The 21004-nt window shown below is 40.7% G+C and overlaps 1 protein-coding gene across 14 annotated transcripts in view; it reads right to left on the reverse strand.

The window, feature by feature from the left end:
• The window catches only part of ehbp1l1a (EH domain binding protein 1-like 1a), a 39885-nt gene extending 19476 nt beyond the window's left edge, over positions 1–20409 (reverse strand). For 2 of the 14 annotated variants that reach the window (XM_071478185.1, XM_071478184.1), the window contains exons 1-16: positions 20054–20382; positions 13252–13309; positions 13015–13110; positions 12857–12910; positions 12532–12710; positions 12237–12382; positions 11404–11460; positions 10882–11124; positions 9766–9948; positions 8223–8423; positions 7950–8093; positions 6741–6950; positions 6448–6507; positions 6254–6359; positions 3813–4262; positions 90–3608 (exon numbers count right to left, since the gene is read on the reverse strand). In XM_071478185.1, the coding sequence (XP_071334286.1) occupies positions 90–3608; positions 3813–4262; positions 6254–6359; positions 6448–6507; positions 6741–6950; positions 7950–8093; positions 8223–8423; positions 9766–9948; positions 10882–11124; positions 11404–11460; positions 12237–12382; positions 12532–12710; positions 12857–12910; positions 13015–13110; positions 13252–13309; positions 20054–20157 (5810 nt within the window). In that variant the 5' untranslated portion in view covers positions 20158–20382. Of the gene's footprint in view, positions 1–6; positions 3609–3812; positions 4263–6253; positions 6360–6447; positions 6508–6740; positions 6951–7949; positions 8094–8222; positions 8424–9765; positions 9949–10881; positions 11125–11403; positions 11461–12236; positions 12383–12531; positions 12711–12856; positions 12911–13014; positions 13111–13251; positions 13310–20053 lie in introns of those variants that run through there. The other 12 variants (XM_071478180.1, XM_071478177.1, XM_071478188.1 and 9 more) reach the window with 10 other exon arrangements.
• Between the last annotated feature and the right edge of the window lie 595 nt (positions 20410–21004).

The following is a 21004-nucleotide window of genomic DNA, read 5'->3' on the forward strand; positions in this document are numbered from 1 at the left end:
TGAAAACAGAATTGAAAAGAAAATGTTTCAAAAACTAATCCGCTAACATCACAGACAGAAGTCCAATTTTAAATCTCCAACTAACTCACCCTTTTTCTAGAATGGCTACTTCTCCGGCCTCAGTGCAACAGCCCTGTTCATCCTTATGCATCTCCATAGGTGAGTACACCTCTGGCTTTGCTTTCTTTGTGTCAAGATCTAATCTGTTTGGAATGCTCTTTTCCAATAACATCTCAATCCCATTAAATCCAGAGGATGGCTGATCCACTTGGATTTGAAAAGTTGATGATGAGAAGTCTCTGTCAACAGCCTCGATTGGACAGGTTGAAGACTCAATTGTCATTCTTTGTTGTACATCCTCTGGTACATCTTGGCTAGGGAATATAAACTGTGTCCGGCAACATGGTGTCAACTGTAACATGTCTAGATTTTTTTCTAAAATGGCATTAACAGCTGGAAGAGTAGATGGAAATCCAGGATTCATGGCTTGTTGTGGGCATGATGGAAGCATACTCAGCATCATTTCTTTGTCCCTATATGACATTTCCTTAACAGTAAAATCTCGGTAAACCACTCCATACCCTCTATTTAATGGCTTTTCCCATACTGCTTCCCTGTTCACATACCAGCCACCAAATTTTTTTGCTCTATTGTCTGCAGGCAGACCTGGAATTTTACTGTGTTTCGGGAAAGTGGCTGAGGATTTCAACACGCTGGGAGCCTCTTTCACCAAAGCTTCCACTGGTCTTTCTCCTACCTTAGATGGAATTCCAGGATTATTAGATTTTTTGGGACAGGATGGCAACATTGATACCATAATTCTCAGCACTCCCTTCTCTCTAAAACATATCTTATGGACATTTATTACTGACACTCTTCCTGGGTTTGTTAATGGCTTTTCCCAAACTGACCTTTTGTCTACATTCCATTGTGCTTCAACAGATTCACTGATGATTCTAGATGGTAGTCCACAAACTCTGGAATGTCTTGGACAAGTTGGCAGCAGATTAGTCACACTTGGCATATCTGCCAACATCTGACATGGTACTGTAAAGTCTGGTAAACAAGCTGTCCGTGGACAGAGAGGCAGTATGGATACCATAGTTTCGATCCCATCACAATCATGATAGACCTCATGAAGATCCTCTAAATCTAATGTAACTGCAGACTTCTCTTTGGAGAATAGCAGCCACTCTTTTTCCATTAGCCACTCCAATTGTTTCGTGCAGTCTCTGAGTGGCATTCCAGGAACTCTAGATTCCTTTGTACAACTAGGCAATAAATTCACCATAGTTGGGCCATCACCTAATGTTTGTGTCAGAGCAGAGGGAAACCCAGGTACACTAGCATTCTTAGGGCAAGAGGGTAATATTGCACTCATTCTTTCAACAGTGTTTTTATCAAAACATGAAACTGCATTTAAAATCTGTACTTCTCTATTGACAAATGGACTCTCCCACTGTAATCTTTTATAAAGAAACCATTCCTTGCAGCTGGACAAACAAAGTTTTTGTCCAGTCTTTGTAGGCAAACCAGGGATTCCACTATGTCTGGGGCAAGAAGGCATGACATTGACCACACTAGGTTCTTGCCGCGGAGCAGAGGGTATGCCAAAGACATTGGCTTTTTGTGGGCAACTTATCAACATAGCTACCATTCCACCATTTTTAATCGTTTCTGTGTCTTTTGCTATCCACTGAACAATGTTAGCTTGAATATTCTTCTCTGGTTTCTTGTTAATAAATCTTATTAAGGCATGCCATTCTTTGCTGTCTGAATTCTTTTGATCTCGAGATGTCATACCAGGAGTTTGGGTTTGTTTAGGACATACAGATACAAGACTGACAGTATTCGGTAACAGCTTCTGGGGTGCTGTGGGGATACCTACAAGGCATGATCTCACAGGACATGAGGGCAGGATTGCCACTGAGCTGTACATTTCTCTTTTGTTTAGATCCTGATCAGCACCTGGGGAAATATCTAGAATCAGGACCTTGCCTTTACTCAATGGTTTCGCCATCACAATATACCTGGTTATAACCGAACCTTCACCTTGAGCACTAACTGGCTCTTTAGAAGGTAAACCAATCACTCTGGTTTTTCTTGGGCAAGTAGTAAACAAATCTGTCATACCAGGATCTTGCCTTTGGGCAAATGGAACACCAGGTATGCTGGGTTCTTTTGGTGGCACAGAGGGAAAACCGGGAATGGTTTCCTTCCAAGGGCAAGATGGTAACATATTTACCATTTGTTTTATAGTTTCTTTGTCCTCATGTGACTTTTCCTGAACCAGAAGAGGATTACTTCTCAAAGGTCTTATCTTATCTATTAATTCCCTCAAAATATGCCAGTTGTCATTCATTGGCATATCTCTTTGTCTAAATGGCATACCTGCAATCATTGTCTGTTTGGGGTACATGGGGTACATACTTGTGTTACTAGTGTTTGAAGCCCTCAGCAATGGTGCAGATGGAAAGCCTGGAATACTGGCCTTGCTAGAACATGTTGGCAACATGGACACCATGACCTTAACCACATTAGCATCACTGACATTTTGTTCCTGGACACGAGACATGTGAGACACAAATGCTTCTTTTATCTGCAATGTTTTTTTCCATAGAGAACATCTGTCCCAAACATTCTGTTCATATCCATTCACTGATCCTACAGAAGCTAAACCTGGAACCCTGCAAATTTTGGGACACATAGGTAAAAGGTTGGCCATATTTGGCTTGCATTTCAAAGTAGATGGGAATCCAGGAATACTGGCAGACCTTGAGCATGATGGTGCCATGTTCACCATTTTTGAAATACCTGCACTACCCTCATAAATGGAACTAACATAATCCACATACAGCAGTAACGACAATCTCTTGCTGGGTAACCTCTGAAAAAGTAACCTCCTATCATCTGGCCAAGCTATAACTTGTGACTGATGTAAAGACGGCAAGCCAGGAATCTTGGAATAATGTGAGCAACTTGATAGTAACTTAATCATACTAACTGTTGCTTCAATCTGAGCTTTAGGCTGTAATGTTGGTAATTGAGAAATAGAACTCCCTCCTGGACACAGTGGACCAAGTTCTACCTTAGATATGTATACACAACTTTCCTCTAAACTGACTGCAGAGCTTGGTAACACACGTTCCTGTGTAACACTCCTATCTCTCTCATACAATGACCTCTTATCTTTAGAACAAGCCACATTTTCAGTTCTCCCTTCCTCCATATAATGCTCTGACTCCAAACCACACACACCAATGCTATGTTTTGAAGACAAAGCAAAATTCACACTAGATTCTTCTCTTCGATTTGACAAATTATTTGTTGTGGCCTGCTGTTCAGAGAGAAACCTAAAATGAGAGTCCAATCTTGAAGTGACTTGGTCCAAGGCGACTGTATTGCATGTGATTTTCTTATCCACAACTGGTACTGGAACAGCGGGATTGATTTTTAGAGTGTCTCTTTGTGGCTTCTCCCACTGTGAGTTTGTTGTAATGGGCCATTCTCCAGACTGAGCCTCTGGTGTTTTATTCATTACCATTGGAGGAAAAGTAGAATTGGCGTCTCTGAGACAAGACGACACTGAGGCAGTCATGCTCTCATTTCTGAAGGAGTAGAGTAAACCAAAGTTTGATGTCAGGACAAAGAGACTGATGCACTTAAGAAAGCTGTTAAATGAAATCCAATTATCTTTAACTGTCATTATTTACTTTTGCATTGCAAGTGTTAATATTGATAAGAACTTAGATGCATTTTCAAGACTATAGAATGGGTAGGCATTAACCAACAGAGCATCATGCCACACTTACCCCAAATCCATAGTTACAGCTTCTTTTTTGTGGGCCATTCCTATCCTCCCTATTGGTTTTGTGTCAGAGGTTGTAGCAATTTGAGGCAAGTGCAACAAAGGTCCCTGGAGTGATCTGGAAGTAGGTTGGGGGTCAGTAGGAGAATGGAGTTTATGCTGAACAGGCTCTGGTTGGGTTATTGTATTCCCTAACTGAATGGACATCTTAGTCAAGTGACTCCTTGGTTGAACCAGAAGCTCCTTGACTGAAGTGGATGCTGGATCATGAAAATCAGGGTTTTGCATAGGCACAGCAGGATAGGGAGGAAGTGTTGGCTTGACGTTGGGGAATGTCCTTGTCGGCCTTGATTCTGGCTGATCCATCTGTGTTTTTGGCATCTCAAAATATTTTAGCCCTGGGGCTAAGGGTGTTCTGGGGCTAAGGGCCAGAAGTGAGGCCATGCTCTCAGGTCTGAAGGATAAACAGACATCATGACTTAAAGAAAGTCTTCACCAGAGTAATGCAGTAATATCCAGGCCATTTTCACAAAATTCCGCTCAACAGCATACAAGCAAGTGAGCAATGTGAGATGGAGCTACAAAAATGATACAAAAACATACCACAGGAGATTTAAACCAGACAGTTACTACACAAACATTTTGTGATAAATCATGAAAGGAATGACCAGGCCTTGGCAAACAACAGTAACTTTTAAAAATAATACAGTGAAAGAACACTGCCAGATCTGGCACTTGCTACATCAACATGACTTTGACTAAGCTTTTATTGAAATTTAAACATGAAAAGAATCCCTCTGAAAATCCCATATGTTAGGCAAAGGATATTTCATGCACAGCCAAACAAGCAGTGTCATTTTTCTGCAGCCCTGAAAGGTAGCCACAAGACTATAAGCAGTGGAAGCTGCTCAATAGAGGGCACCAGGGTCTTGTTTCAGTAGATTTTACAGTGAACAGTCTTAAGACTCAAGTGCCTGAATTACAAATACATTTCAACAACAGTTCAGCAACTCTGACTAGAGAGACTTGTTACTTTCTGCCTTTCACTGCAACAGAGTTCTCAGTTTACACAGAAGACTAATGAATTTAACCTATAATTCTTTCAAACATTTCCCAGAAGCCCTTTCAAGCCAAACAGATGGGGAGTTTGTTTATGGGCTGAAGTATTGAAAGCCAAAGTTGCTAACAAGTTAACAGCAAATGCAAACAAAACCATGCTGCATCATGTTGTTTACAAAATAGCATGTAGCAGCAGTGCAGGGTCTTAGCCAACAAGAAGAGATTTTTTGCCAAAGCTGCATCAAGCTTTACTACTAGAGGGAATAAAGTTTACCTCCAAAGGTAGGTAGCACATTCAGCAGAAACACAGTAACATGGGCATCCGTTTGATGTCCTTGTTTTTGCTAAATGTCAAATGCAATGCTATTTCCAGTCCACTTAATATTTTAAATAATATTGGGCTAGCCTTACCAGCCACTTATCACCATGACAACTGAGGGGAACTGTCCATGCTTATATAACAATTAAATTTCATTCAGACAGTATTTAGACCCCTTCAATTTTTTTACATTTTGTTATGCTGCAATTTTATGCTAACATCATTTAAGTTCATTTTTCCCTCATCAATCTACACTCAGTACCCCATAATGACAAAGTGAAAGAAGAATGATTTATTATAAACTGAAAATGACATTGACATAAGTATTCAGTATTATATAGTATTATAGTATTATATAAGTATTCAGATGCTTTGCTTTGACACTTGGACTCCAGAGATCCTGTGTGAAGATGGGTTTTTTGTTTTTTTTTGAGCTACCCAGTGTCTACTGGATGTTCCACGACCTTGACTTAAAATGAAGGGAAGCATTAGAAAGTATTTGCTCTCTTTCAAATAGTTTATCTACCTCTAATAAATTCTGCTACTCTACTGACATGCCTCTCAAGACTGACTGTTCAGGATATCCCTTTCCTTAACTGATCATTTTGTCTTTTGTTGAACTTGTTTCTGTTTTGTTAATTGTGTTGTGGTGTTCTTGTGTTTGTCCTACCTATTAGATATTTTGTATCAATGATTTTGTGATGGACTGTTTCTTTTATTTTGAAGTGTCGTATAAAATAAAATTTAACTTTGATAAACAATGCTAAATCAGGATGTCCTTATTAACTTTTTCAAGCCCTATTAGATTTTTTCCATCAGTGATAGCTCCACCCACTAACGAGAGCATGCTCAGCTGTTCTGAGCAAACTGCTACTTCCATGGTCACAAATTCAAATCATCCATCCTTAAATCTTTTTCTCAAATCTTTAAATCTTTACTTGCAACACCACATCTACAGTGATAGTGTTGCAGTATCTGAGATAAATTATTTCTTTAAAGCCATGCAAACCACACCAACATTTCAAAACACCAAACCTGACAAAAGCCAGTCTTTTATATTCACTAACCCTGCTGTTGTCTTCACAACCTTGATTCCAAAGTGCATGTCCCTTTTCCGTTCTGAAGCCCTGGATGGATCTGGCCTCAAACTGGTAAGGTTATCAGGATCAGGGGCTGAACAACATAATATCAAGTTAAATATGTAGTCATTGCACATAGGTATCATTAATCCTAATTCACTGCCTTTTGTGTTGATGCTCACTTGTAGGTGTTGTATTTTGGTTGTCCTCTTCACTCAGAGTGCTCAACTGTCTTTTGAATTCTAAAAGGAAAGAAAAGCATAGATAAGATTACACATGATAACCTAAAAGTTTATGTTCAAGTGCTTCCACGCCAGGAGAGCATGAGGTGTGGAATCCAGTGTTTGGCTGCTTAAATGAAAACAACCAGCAGGGGGAGACATGTGTTGCATTTTGGACGGACGTAGTCACTCATTTTAATGTTAAATGTAATCACACAGGAACAACATGAGTCTTGTTCCTTTTTATTTTGTACCTGTATCTTGGTCACTGGGGAATTCTACAGCAGTTTGGGCTATATGAGGCTGAGGAGGAAGAGGAGGAGGAGGATACCCAGAGAGAACAAGAGCAGAGGAAGGTGGGGGGTCTACTGTAGGGGTGACCTGGGGTTTCCAGGAAGGAACCAATCCAGACTCTCCTTGAGGTTTCAGCTCTAAAGACTGATCAACAGGCAGAAAGGACGAAGCTGACAGGAAGGAAACGGAGGAATGATGGGAAGGAGGGCAAGAAAGAGGGAACGAGACAGGGAATGGAGGGAAATCAGTAACTCAAACTTTGAGAGTGTTTTACAGAATAAGATAATTTTGGAGACAGGATTACGACAGAAGAAGAAGCCTTCTATTAGCAGACACAATCACATTAACGTAAAGGTTAAATACACAGAGTAAAGTGCAAGTAGTGGAGTAACACTCTGAATCTTGTTGAATTTTTTTGCAATACAATGACAAAAAAAGGCTTTCTATTTCTATTTATGTTTCTAAATGAATTTAACAAACCACAAAACACTGTGAATGAGCCAATTAATATTATATAGTTTTCTTAACCTCCTTTCAGATATGTAAAATTGCCAGTTTCATCTTTCTGTTTGAAGTTATGGGTCTGTGCGATTCAGACATGGAAGAGCTGCACTTCTCACAGTGAATCCACTAATAAATTCTCATCACTTCCATCATTTATGAGACAGAGAATTCTCCTGTCTGTTTTATAATATCCAACTTAGAAAGGTAAGACCTCAACTTGGGACTCTTGTTTGCTCACATGCTATGTAAAGCAATTTGCTGGATATTCATAAATTCTTCCGTGCAATTAGACATTAAATGAAAATTGAAAATATAAAGGGGACAACTGCTCTGATTCTTACTTTGGTTGTCCAAGTGAGGTGCATGTCTGCATGAGGCTTTATTGTCAACAAATTCCATGAAACTTGTTAGGAGACTAGTTTCAGTCTATAAAATATGTCTTGACACTTTTAACAATGCAGTGTCAGACTGTATGAAATAGGCACTGGAATTCTATATTCTCATCAAACCAATCTAAATGCTGAATTATTTAGGATGAACCAAAGCTACATGATAGTAAATCAAATGAAGAGACACTGGGTTTGGATTAGAACAAGAAAATGCTCAGGCTGCTCAACAAGGGAGGATGTTAGGCTTGAGTCGGGTTAAAGGTAGAGCAGCATTACATGGCATCTCTATTCTCTGTTTTTTCTGCAGCACTGCAGGCTGTCCATGATCACTGGCAGAGAGGCGCAGAAACTTAGGAGAGAGGGTTGTCTGTGCTAGAGGGGCCTGAGATTTCAGAGGCCTCCACTCACTCTGCCAGGACGCTGGAAAAAAAAGAGGAGAAGAAAAGAACATGGGAGGACAGAGGGAGAAACACGTACAGGCATAGTAACAGGTTTGTGAAATGAAAAGTCTGAACTAGCCTGGCCTACACTGAATCTCTGTCCCTGTACCTGTCTCGGGGGCGGATGGCAGACTGGTGGGTCTGGTGAGAGCTGAGCCCGACTCCCCCACAGAGGTGGGTCGAGTTTTAGGCTGTCTGGGAGCAGGAGGTGGTGGAGGTATAGAGGGGAAGGAACTGAGAGGAGCTGATGAGGACGAGGAGACAGAGGAAAAGGAGGGAACGCTCTTTGCTCTCCAGACACCCGCACATGCTGAGAGAGAAACAGTCAAGTTGTAGTTTACATCGATGTCTGTCCAGACTCATATAATATATGTAGTGAAGACGCTGAAGGAATTCAAAATAATATAAGTTGTACTTTGTCATAATTAATGTACAAATTCTTGAGTTATGGCCAAAAAAAATTTTCATGAGGTCCCAGTGACCTTGACCTTTGACCACCAAATTGTAATCACTTCATCAAAGAGTCCAAGTGAACGTTTGTGCCAAATTTGAAGAAATTCCCTCAAGGTCTTCCTGAGATATTGCGTTCACAAAAATGTTCAAGACAGACAGATAACCTGAAAATATAATGCACCCGGCCACAGCTGTGGCAGGGGCAGGGGTATTAAAGGAGGGTAGCAAAGAAAAATGGCGGGAAAAAGCATATTAACACTAATGCTGCAAAAAATGTGCAATTTGACAGTGTAGTTTTTAAGAGCTTGTTTAGCAAAAGAATAGCTGGTGACAGAATGATCTCACAACCCACAAAAAGCTGGAACTAATTAAAATAAATTCTACAAGTTGGCCAGACAACAAAAAATACACAAATGCATGTTGTTTTGTTGATATGCAATATGTGTCTGCACTATTTATAACAGGGCAAACACGGTTTTCTCTTTAATTTTTTTACATTTCTTGTCATATTATCTGCGACTTTTCAGACAGTTAGCTAACTCGTCTGGCAGTTGTCAAGTTAGCGGTTAGCTTGTGTCAGACAAACAATTAGCAGACAGTGAACAGTGTTGAAAATTTCACAATTAAACTTTTAAGCACATCGTGCTGTTTTGAGCTTGTTACAGTAAAAGCTCTGACTTGACACCTCCAGATTCAGGGCTGTCAATCAACTCCCCCTGTCACTCCAAGAAGCTAATGTTGACAAAAAGGAATCATCAAATCATCAAATGTCAGATGTCACCTGCTAACTACTTAAAATAATAAAACTAAATGAAAGATAAATTGGTAAAAATGTTCTTATGAAAAACTTTAGCTAGGTTAAAAAGTTTTGCTAATTCTCCATGGGAAAAAAATCTAAGTTTACTTGTTTGACTTGAAAAAAAAGAACTCTAGGAGGACCATGATAAGTTTGTATTAATACCTGGAAAAAACACATTTTGTTTATTTTATAGGAATAATCATAATTTAAATCGCAATATTGATATTGGTGGGGGGTCAATAACTATGATCATAAAATAACTACCATGAAGACCAGAGGCAAAATACCCATGCAAAACTAAACACTAATGTAAAAAGTATCACATAGTATTCACAATCTGAAAACTGTGATAAAATGTATATTTTGGATCATTAGCTATTTGAACTGAACCGCTCAGTACCTGTTTGTGAGGTATCAGAGAAAGTGGGGGGATGGAGAGGTTGATCAGACAGTGAGGGGGAGAGAGAGGAGGTGGAAAGGGCTTCGGGAGGGGTGAAGGTAGGAAAGACCAGAGCCTCCAGGCCCTCAGCTGGATGAGAGTCACAATGGAAGCTATGGGGCCTTCGAGGAGCTGATATGGCAGCTAAAAAGACAGCAGAGGTATACACAGGGAGTAACAGAAAGAGAAGAAGAAGAAAGGGGAGAGCAGGGAGATAAACCAAAAGACAGGAAAATGGTGGGTGAAACTTGAAATAAAGAGCCAAACTGCAAACAGACTTAGACAGATATAGACACATATATTGGTTTGGCAAAATCTTATGAACCTGTCTCACCATACTTTAAAGAACTTATAACCTACCTAAGATAATTAATGGGTGTGGTATTACATTATCAGTTGAATCTCTAAAAAGAATGTGATTCTAGAGAGATTTTAGCTCCAGAGGAAGTTTATCATTTTGAGAAATATACATATTTGTTTTCTTTCCAAGAGTGAGATGAAAAGATGGATATGATTCTCATGTCTGTCTGTTAAGTACAGAGTTGGAGTTGGGACATGGTTAGCCTAGTCTAGAGTAAAGACTGAAAGCTGGGGGAAACAGCTAGCCTGGCTCTGTCCAAAGTTCAAACACAGACATGGGATGACTAGAGACAAATTGGATCAAACCGACTGCGACGCTCGTCAACATGCTGACATTTGGACATAGACAAGGACGCATTCACTGGGTGAATATCAGTCCGAAAATCTCACTCAGAAAGAAAACAAGAAAAAAAGAAATGAAAACAGTGTTTTTCCAAAATGTTTCCCTAAGTATTCCCAAAAAAACCTAATTTTAGGAATTTAGGATATTTACACTGTAATATATAATCTTAAAATTTTGCAAATATTCATATTCAAACCACAGTACACTACAATTGTTAGCTGTGTTTCAAAACATCAACATATGGACCTGGAACTGGAGCAGTGGGATGCTTGGAATTATTATCAAATGATTATATATGAATTGTATGATTTGTATTGTATGAATTAAAGAGAGACAAAAGACCACACAGGATGAGAATATCTGTTGTCCAATACCTGATCCGGCACTGGGCTGGAAAATTTTGGGAAGCGCAGGTGGGTGCGCACGCGTAAAGGCCGGTAATGTGTAGGCATAGGCAGAGGGCCGAGCCTGCTGGTTAGTGCTTGGTGGTTGTGTGTGGGTTTGCAATAAAGAGGATGGAACAGAGGGGCCTGAGGGTTCAGGAAGAGGCGGACGAAATGGGGCCGAGATGGTGGAGGAAATGCCAGAGGACGCTTTCCAATCCATCTCTGAGGTTACTGGGTGGAAGATAAGAGATGAGACGGATGGGGACAAGTGAAATGAAAGTGGACAGTGATAATCAGATTAGTGTTCAAAACAATAAAAGTACAGACACAGAAAAAACCTTCAATAGCTGCTATTTTTATGTCTTAAAAGCTACACTAGGTTACTTAAATAAATATAAATGACATATATGAATTACATATGGCAACACAGCAAGTGCTAAAGATGGAAGACTGTGATCGATCGGGACCAATCATGAAGGAGGACGAGTAAAGCAGGAAACAGAAAGATACCTTTGGGGCCTGATTCAATTGCAGGCCTCCAAGCCAGATCATGTATTCTTGCAGAAGCTGTTATAGAAAGAAAAAGAGAACAGCAGAGAGATTAAAAGAAAAAGGAAGTGAGATTTAAATGGGAAACAAAAGAGGAAGCAGCAGTTTGAGAAAAAAAGTTCAAAGAGAAATAAAAAGGTGAAAAGGATCATTGTTGCCTCACTCCTTACAGCTAATACAGAGCTGAGGCTGCAGGGGCCAAAGACTTCACCCAGATGGCAGGGCGTCTGAGGATCGTCTGATCTAGAATTAATTAATGCGCTAAATCTGGGGCAGAAGACTTTATTTAGAACAGATTTGTTTAGAGCCATTCGCAGGTTAATGCTGGTGTTTGTATGCTTGTGGCTACCTCTCTGAGATGTTGAAATTAGACTGGAAATATATTAACACAGACGTTACATCATACTATTGACATTTACAACTACAGATTTCAGTAACAAAAAAATTGGCAGTTCCACAAGACAAGATATTACTAGATAAATCGTAATAAAATAATAACAATATAAATATGCTTTGGGTCTTCATATGTCAACATACCTACCTCTTACATAATCTAAAATTACAATTGCCGTTAATTAAATTACCATATATAGACTCCAAAACAGTGAACCTGGACTCTGAAGGCCCACTGAGGGTCTGGGGCCTGGACCAGTTGTCCATTTTGCCCACTGAATGTGTGAAACCTGAGAGCAAGACCTGCAGTACAATCTGTCATTGTGTTCAAGTAAAACCTCATATTATGATGACTTGGTCTAGGACTGATGTAATCACACCAGCGATCCTCAGGATCTTACCGGTAACATGAGCAGCATGTCCAGTTCCAAAGCTGGCCCTTCTCTCCTCGCCAACTTCCTCATCACTGTCATTAAAATCATCCAGATTCCCAATGTCGCTCTGCTTCATGCTCATCAGACTCGCCAAACTCTGCATGTCCTCGTCTCTGTGGAGAGTAGAAAAAGATTACAAAAATATCAGAACCTAGACCTGGCTTCAACTACCTGGGTTAAGTTCTGAGGTAAAACCACACAGCTTTGAGGAATCTGTGTTTTCAGTAAGTGTTACTGATCTGCTGCTGAGCTGATGACTTACGTGGCCTTCCCTTCTTTGAGAAAGACGCAGGACAAGGTGATTTTGAGCGTGGCTTCCACCACTTTGACAGATAGCGGTTTGAGCTTCAGTGTGATGTCATACTGGGCCGGAGTGGCACTGGCGTATTTCTTCATGTTAACATCAACCGATGCCAGCACCTTCCTGCGGCCTTTTGTCTCCTGATAAATAAACCAAATGGACACAGGCTTCAAGTCTGAACAAACTCCTTCTCCCTGAGAACTCAATCTCAGTCCTCCAATTAAAAGTTAATTCAATAAATTATATGAAACCACAACAAAGGATAACACAGATGGAGCAGACTCACATTTTCAATCACAAAAGTCCAGTCTTTGTCTTCAAACTCCTCTGCAGTAGGTTCCTGTAGAAGAACAAATCATTGCCATGTCACTGCCCATCCAAATCAATAACTGAGCTATTTTCCATTTATATCAGCCACAACCAAGTGGAGTCTTAACTTCATACCTTGAAGAGTGTGACAGTGATGTCTAAACTCTCTGGAACCTGCCAAACCACCAGGCCTCTGTAGGGGTTCTTAATCCCCGGTTGCCAACTGTGGAGCTGACACATAATAAACAAAGGATTCAATCTCAAAAGTTCCCTGTGGACTGTTTCAGAGCCTCTGCAGAGCCCACATTAAACACAAGCCTAAAGACTAATACTGCTAAATGAACCTTGTCTCTCTCTTCTTCTCTTTCTTACCTTTGTGCTGTGACGTCTGCTCCTCCTGATCCACACCACCCTCAGTTTGTCTGGCTGCCTGAAATCACAGCAGAGAATAAATAACATGTCAGTGTTTCTATCTTTCATCTCTACACCAGCCGTACTGATGCTGGTACTGTCTGCCACTCTGCTCTACATCATGAAAACTGCTGTTGACATTTCTGAGTCAGTTGTCTTGAACACTCACCAAAGCTGAGAGTTAGCAGATAGCAGTGTACCTGCTCTGGGTACTACTTTTTCACTGCATTGTGGCCATTTTTGATGGAACAACAAAGTGTATTAATTTCACACTGAGCAGCTTAAAAGAAACAAAAAGTAAATATAGTGTATTAGGTAGCAAACAGTGAGTGGATGTGGATGTATCCTGGTCACCTACAGTCATGCTACCTGCTCTGTCTGGCTGTATGTTAGCCACAGTATTGTTCACAGCTAAATACTAACGTCAGCATGCAAACATGCTCAAAATGACAATGTTAACAACTAAACTAATGTTTAATGTGATCACTACACTATACACCACTTTCCTACTACTACTGTTCATATAGATTTTCTGTTATTATTAGGTGTCCTCTTACTGTTGTTTTATGGCTGCACCAACCCGTTGGCACCACAGCAATAAGTAAATTATCATCTAATTTCATTTCAGTCTAACGACAGGGTCTGAGGACGAGCACGGGCCCAGGAGATGATGGTTAGTCAAAAACAATCGATAGAGCAGACAGCGGACACACAAGTCCATCTGTGAGCTGTCAAAACACTGAGGGGAGGGGCTCCGCCACGAGTAAATGAAAACCTTGTGACAGTGATAGGAAGTATGACTCGTGAGGATAAACATCTGCTCGGATATGTGCCTGTGTGTGTGTGTGTGTGTGTGTGTGTGTGTGTGTGTGTGTGTGTGTGTGTGTGTGAGAGAGAGACTATATTATACACCATATTTCATGAGTAGTGTTCCTGTTCTCTAGTGGGAGAACCCACCCATCACTCTGAATGCAGAGATCTTACTCAGACTTGACTTTACAGCAGCTTGTTGTGCGCACACTGTTACACAGTTACACTGTTACACTAGCATTGTATACATTGTTACACTGTTTACAGTGAACTAAATAACACTGCTGTTTCCCAGTCTTCTGCACTACACCTGAAGCTATCACGTATGATTTGCAGACAGACACTGTATGATGAGGTCATCACTATTAGTATTTAAACCTTGACCACATAAAACAGTATCTGTGATTGGTTGGTAAAAGTACCTTTATCAAAGGTCAATGACAACTCTTATGCAAATCAACAGGTATGTGGTGTTTTGTTTAGCCAATCAGAAAGACGGGGCTGTTATCAGTGAGCTTCTGTGTGTGTGTGTGTATGTGTGTGTGTGAGAGAGAGAGAGTGGTACAGAGGGGTTGAGCGAATCAATGCTCTGCTCACAGCTCTACAGTGAAACGAAGTTTTATCCATTAGAAATATTTTTAGGTCATTATAAACTGTGTTGGGACTAATCAGACTGTGTCAGAGGACGTCAGTAGAAGAGGCGGTTCTTCAGAGGACGTCAGTGGAGGAGGCGGTCCTTCATTGTGGTCAGGACACATTTACGTTCATACTGCTGAAAGAATGTGGACATGTGGTCCAGGTCATCTGTGAAAGTGGTCTGAGTGATCGGATCTCAAATGAGTCCTCAATGCATCCTGGGTGCATTCAAACCTGAACTTAGTCTGACCAGGGCCTACAATTTACAGATGTCCTCTGAATGCCACGTGAAAATTTGTTCCTACGTTTGGATGGAAACTTGACTGATGGCACCAACTTTTCACCCAGTCTCAAAGCTTGGCTATAAATACCTTAGTGTCAGTCACACTCAGGCCTTTACCCGATGACCCAATGATGTTGTCAAAATCCGTCACAGTCTACAGACTAACTTCCTGCTTCAACCTTAACCTTCTGTGCAATAAGTGATTTTAGGTTTTTAGGATGTTTTCTTTCAGTTTGGCGTCCAAATAAACTGGCACAGACACTGTTTACTTAAAGTCTGATAGAAATAATCTACAAAAATAAAAGCCAAAAAAGCCAAAATAAACCACAAATATCCTTTACCACACACTTCTTAATATAGCAGGTTCAATCCAAAACATATTGAATATATTGCTGTCAGATTGGCCTACAGGTCAAACTGAGTCTGGGCCTGGACCTGGACTGGTGAGAGAGGAGTGAGAGTGAGAGAGCTGAAGACAGAACAGAAATAGACGCCTGCCACGCTGAACTTCAGAGGCTTAATAGCAATCCTCCACCTGCTGCACTATTTATCACACACGTTTCAGTGTTGTTGCAACAGGCTGACCTACAAGTGTACTATAGTGTTTTTAGCTCCTGCGGTCTGTAGATTAGTAGTTTACAGGGAACAGAGAATATCACACTCATCAGACCTGGTCCCTGTAAATAACTGAACTGTTGTTTTCATCAGTCTGAAGTAGCAGGTGTTTCAGGGAGCTTTCCCAGACGACTCTGATTCTGCTGTAGTCTGAACGGAGGTGGTTTTTACTCATCAGTTCAGGGAGACCGCCCGTCCAGCTGATCCACATTTTACACATTCTTGTCATAGACTGTTGAATACACAAGTGTATTGTTGACTATGTCACCCACAGGTAACCAATGAGTGTTATTTCTTGCTAAATTTTAAACCCCAGACAAACCCATACTTCTTTTAGGTCTGTAGGACTCCAGGATGTCCACAAATAAATAGTTAAGGGTTCGGTGTACTTCATCAGGACTGTCAGAGACAGTCACAAACACCCCACAGTTTTCCAACACCAGATTGTGTGAAGGTGGGAAAGTACACTGGTTTTAAACTTCTCTTTTTTCATTTGTTACACAACTATTTGTGGTACTTTTCACGTGAACAATCCAGTGCAACATTATGAACATCATCCTGAAGGGACCGTCTGAAAATGTGCAGCATTATCCTTGTTTTGTTTTTTTAATATTCCATCTGCAGCTTCTCACTTCTGATATTAACTCCTTCTTTTCTAGTGTAACACCTCCTCACTGCACACAGCTCCTCCTAAAACCAAAACACTGATCACAATGTAACAATCAGGGTCACAATAATGAGACAATAAAGTAATAAATCAAAATGTAGGTTGCTTCACTGTTGGGATGGTGTTGTTCAGGTGATGAGCGGTGCCTGGTCTCTCCAGACCTGACGCTTAGAACTGAGGCCAAACAGTTCAGTTCTGGTTTTATTAGACTAGACTCTCAGTCTCAGACTCCTTTAGCTTGTTTTTTTTACAAACTGTCCCTGTGGACAGGCTTCGTCTCGACAGTCTGTCCTAAAGTCCAGATCAGTGGGGCTGCAGTGATGGTCGTCCTTGACTGGCTGATGTGGCATTAACTTCCTTCAAGTGAAGCTGGTGAGGGTGACTACAATGGAACCGGAACCCAAGACTGATCCTCAGGACCAGAGCCTTCCCAATCCACCAGGCACTGCAGGCCCCACCCATGACAACATACCCAGTGAAGGTGTCTGACAGTGTAGACAGAGTCCTCATGAATGAGTCAGGTGGACTGAGGGGGTCTGATGGCAGGAATGAGCGAACTCTCTTTTAACTCTGGAGACTTGGAAGGCGGGATGAGTCCTCATGTTCATGGGAAGGTAAACTTCAGATGGACTGATAACATTTGAGATGGCAAACAGGCCAAAGTAACGTGGAGCCGGTTTGAGGATTCCTGGGTAGATACCCAGACCTTTTGTCCACAGTGAAAACTGGAAGCAGGGGTCCTGCGCTGGTTCACCATCCTCTTGTAGCAAACCAAGGTATAAAGGAGGACTGAATAAAGAATTTATGTGATGATACCTTGACGGAATTTACTTCGACTACTTTTGGATATTTTTTGTCTTGATGTTATGAGTGATAATTTTGACTCGACACTGTCATTGCTAATATTTCATTAGTTCTTTTCTTCTCCTGGTGGAAATTGGCAAGAAGCCCATAAAAAAGTATCTTAGTAACCTCTAAGAAAGAAAGAAATGCTCAAAACCACCTTAAGAAACCACCAAAAACACCTCAGAGTTTGTGCTGTCTAGCTTGCATTCACACTCCATTCTCAGGGATCCCAGCTGTAGTACAGAACAGGCAGAGTGTATCACTTCTTACACTGGGTGGTTAAACACACATGGAGGGACCAGGAACAGAAACGTGTTGATACTGGTCGGTGTGTATGATACGTCTTGGAAATTGCATAAACAGAGTGACAGGAAGGTGAGCCACTAAACAAGCCAGGGCTGGAAGATTGGAAACACATGCTGACTGCACTGTGAGTAATGATAATGGAATTAAAGGAACTCCTGCCGCGCCAAGCTATTAGACGATTAGCTCAAACACTAACAGAGCGACACAGGTCCATGACACAGTGAGGCCGGAGGATTCTGACCTAGATCATGACCTACATATAAGGTTAAAAACCTACCAGTACCCAGAGGTTTCATCTAACTGTATGTATCCTGAAAATCACATCACAATCAAGTTTTCCCCTGAACTCTGAAAGAAAACTTTATTCTTCTTCTGGCAACAACCAAAATGTGACAATACTACCAAGTATCAAACCATTCAGGTACCAGAAGTTGTCTCGAGGCCTGTGATGATAATTACCGCCTTATTGTACAATATATGCACATGACCACCATCATTTTTGTCAACCTCGAAATTGCCCATTGTGTTTGCATTCCTGTTTGTTTACACAAGAATGTCACAATGATGTTGAGACACGTTTTGGTCTCACTTCTGGTCGAGCTTTCTGTCCTCTCGTCTCCTCTCTCTGTCGTTGTTCAACTGCGGGCAGGCCTCAAATCACTTGGGTTAATCTTACATTACAACAATTGATTTCACTCCTTTCACACAAACTAATTTTTGGTCACACCCCTGTTGCAGTTGCACACTGCAGTAACGGGGGACTAAAGGCTTCTCTGTGCATTTACCACAACCCTGCACGTGAGGCATTTTCAGGAGAATCAGTAAATTAATCCGTTTTTAATTCAAGTATTGACTAAAAGTCTGCATGTGATACATTTAGGGGGCATCTGTAAATTGTAGCTTAAGAAAATAATCTGCATTACAATTAGTCTGGGCAACGTCCCAAATTTAATATCTTCATACAGTCCAGCCCAAATATATTTTTTATAATATTCAATTATATTATTGTTTTTTATGTTTCAGGTGTTTTTTATAACACATAATTAAATTATCGTATTTTATGTTTTGGGTGTTTTTTGTAATATATAATTCCATTATTGTATTTTATGTATCAGATATAAGCCATGCTCCCACTGAGCAGCAGTTCAAAGTTCTATTTGTCACATGCAAAGGAACAATGTACAGTGAGCAAAGCAGTGAAATGAGGGTCAGACTCAGCAGCAGCAAACTGCAAAACTGCAAAAAAAACCCCACCCATATTATAAAGTAATATTGCATATGGCAGGAAATACTGTGATATTCTTTATTATCGAATATCGGCCCAAGCCTGGATACACTCTCCCTCTAAACTGCAACTGCTTATTATTATTTAGCTTTTATTTATTCAGAATATTTTAATATTTTTGTCACATTCCCATTCCAATGTACATATTGTATATATGTGATGTAATGTAAATATTCTTAAGAATTAAAAGTCCATTGCTCTTTGAAAGGCTGAACTTTCATTATTATCCCATTATATTACTATTGCATCAGTGGAATCAAATGGTCTTGACAGTGATATGACAATAATATTGTTTATTGCAGGGGTATTCGATTAAAATTCAAAGAGGTCCAGTTGGACAAAATTCCCTCAAGTAACGTCAACTATGAATGTTAGCTAACAGGTTGATCTGACCATGGCTGGCATCTTCAAATTTATAACACAGAAGAGCAGCGTGTCCTCACATTTGAGAAACTGAGCCCAGATACCTCAGATTTCATCTTGGTCAACACCTTCTACCTTATTTGTTTAATTGCAATTAAGGCTTTTGGTTTGTTTTTATTTTTGCATCACTAAAGTAAATAAGTCAATATAAGTAAACCTGCAAAAACTGAGTGCAGATAATACTCCATATCAGGGCCATATTTCTATTCCTCAGATATTTTCTTTTGACAGTCAGGGTGGCCCATTGGGGGGTGGCCCACAGCGGGGATTTGAATTTATGACTTCATTGTTGTAAAATCCTGGCTCCAGCCCTGGTGGTGCTGATGGTGCGGATGACTACATCCTTTCAGCACCTGGCACTAACTGTCCTTCCAGAGATTATCACTCATCCCCACAACCTGGTTACTTTTCCTGACATGACCCCTTGTAAACAGGATGCTATAGCTCATGGTAACAAGTACATCTGCTCAACATAAAAAAACAAAACAAAAACAAAAACGCGGAAGTAATGGGGCGTGCTCCCTCTCTCTCTCTCTCTCTCTCTCTCTCTCTCTCTCTTTCTCTCTGCAGAAAAATATGCTTCTTTACCACGGAGCGTCAGCAGGTTTTGATGAAACCCGCCAGGCTACATACTGAACTTAAGATGTGCATTTTAAAAACAGCAACATCCTGTCGTGTTTCTGAATGTCTGCCATTTTGTTCTGTGGCGTACAGAAGTTTGCCAAAAGAAAAATGTTAATATTTCTGAATGGAGTTTGGCATCACTTTCTCTTCGAGCCGATGCCCCTGTGAGCCCCTCTGACACGCAGAGAACACGCTCTGACACATCGCCCACAGAAACGCAGCCCCTGTCCGCCGTGTCAGACGCATCGGAGAGTTCCCTGTCCCTTACCATTTATTGGTGCACTCCACCATCAGTTCCTGAAAGGAGGCAGCAAACTGGAACTTGGACGCCTTCTTTCCGACCCGCTGGAGCCGCTTCCACACCGAAGTCATGGTCGGACCTGTCGAGTAATTCTCTCTGAGCCGCGATCAACCGACATTAACGCGGAGGAAACGCGTGTCGCCGCTGCCGTGTCCCTCTGCTGGGACTTCACCGGAGAACCTCCACCTGCTCCGCTGACAGCGCCTCTGCGGCAGCGTGTGACCCGGTCCTCACCGGCGGCCAGTCCTCAGACAGGCTGCCAAACAAACACACGCCTCAAGTCAGAGCTGAGCGTCAAGCTACCGGGAATACACCGGAATACATATGACTGCAACCTTCAAAATAAAAGCCTTGAGTTAAAGAAGCTGAGGCTCTGAGGACCAGAGGCATTTGAACAGGCCGGGTTTATGTAACAGCACACAATAGTGTAAAATCCAAGGTGTTCTCCACACTGCCACAAATACAGTTCTGAGAAATAAAGGCTGATTATTATTATCCAGCCTTAAAGTACTCAAGTGTTAAATTTTATGTCTAACAATACTGGAAACAGTCTCTAAAATACTGTAAGTTACAAACTGAAAAATATGATTTGTTAATTTGTTATTTCCTACATTAGAGACATTACAAGACACTACTATTTATGAAACATCAACAATATAACGTGCATCATCTGATAACATATACAAAACTAAAGGAATTAAAGCATCATTTACGATATAAAAATATGTACTTCTATTAGCTTAAGTATGTATATTTCAATCTGCAAAATTAAAAATAAATTGTCAATATTTAACATTATGGCATAAATGAACTGTAAACATGACAAACAAACATTAGCCCCTGCCCTGAAGAAAGTCAGTGACCCCACTGCTTCTAATCATGTTCTGGTTAATAAAGAGTTAAAAAATGAATAAATAA

Source organism: Trachinotus anak, unplaced genomic scaffold (genome assembly GCF_046630095.1).
Source record: "Trachinotus anak isolate AG129_WGS33_773 ecotype Australia unplaced genomic scaffold, CSIRO_AGI_Tana_v1 ptg000005l, whole genome shotgun sequence".
Taxonomy (NCBI): Eukaryota; Metazoa; Chordata; class Actinopteri; order Carangiformes; family Carangidae; genus Trachinotus; species Trachinotus anak.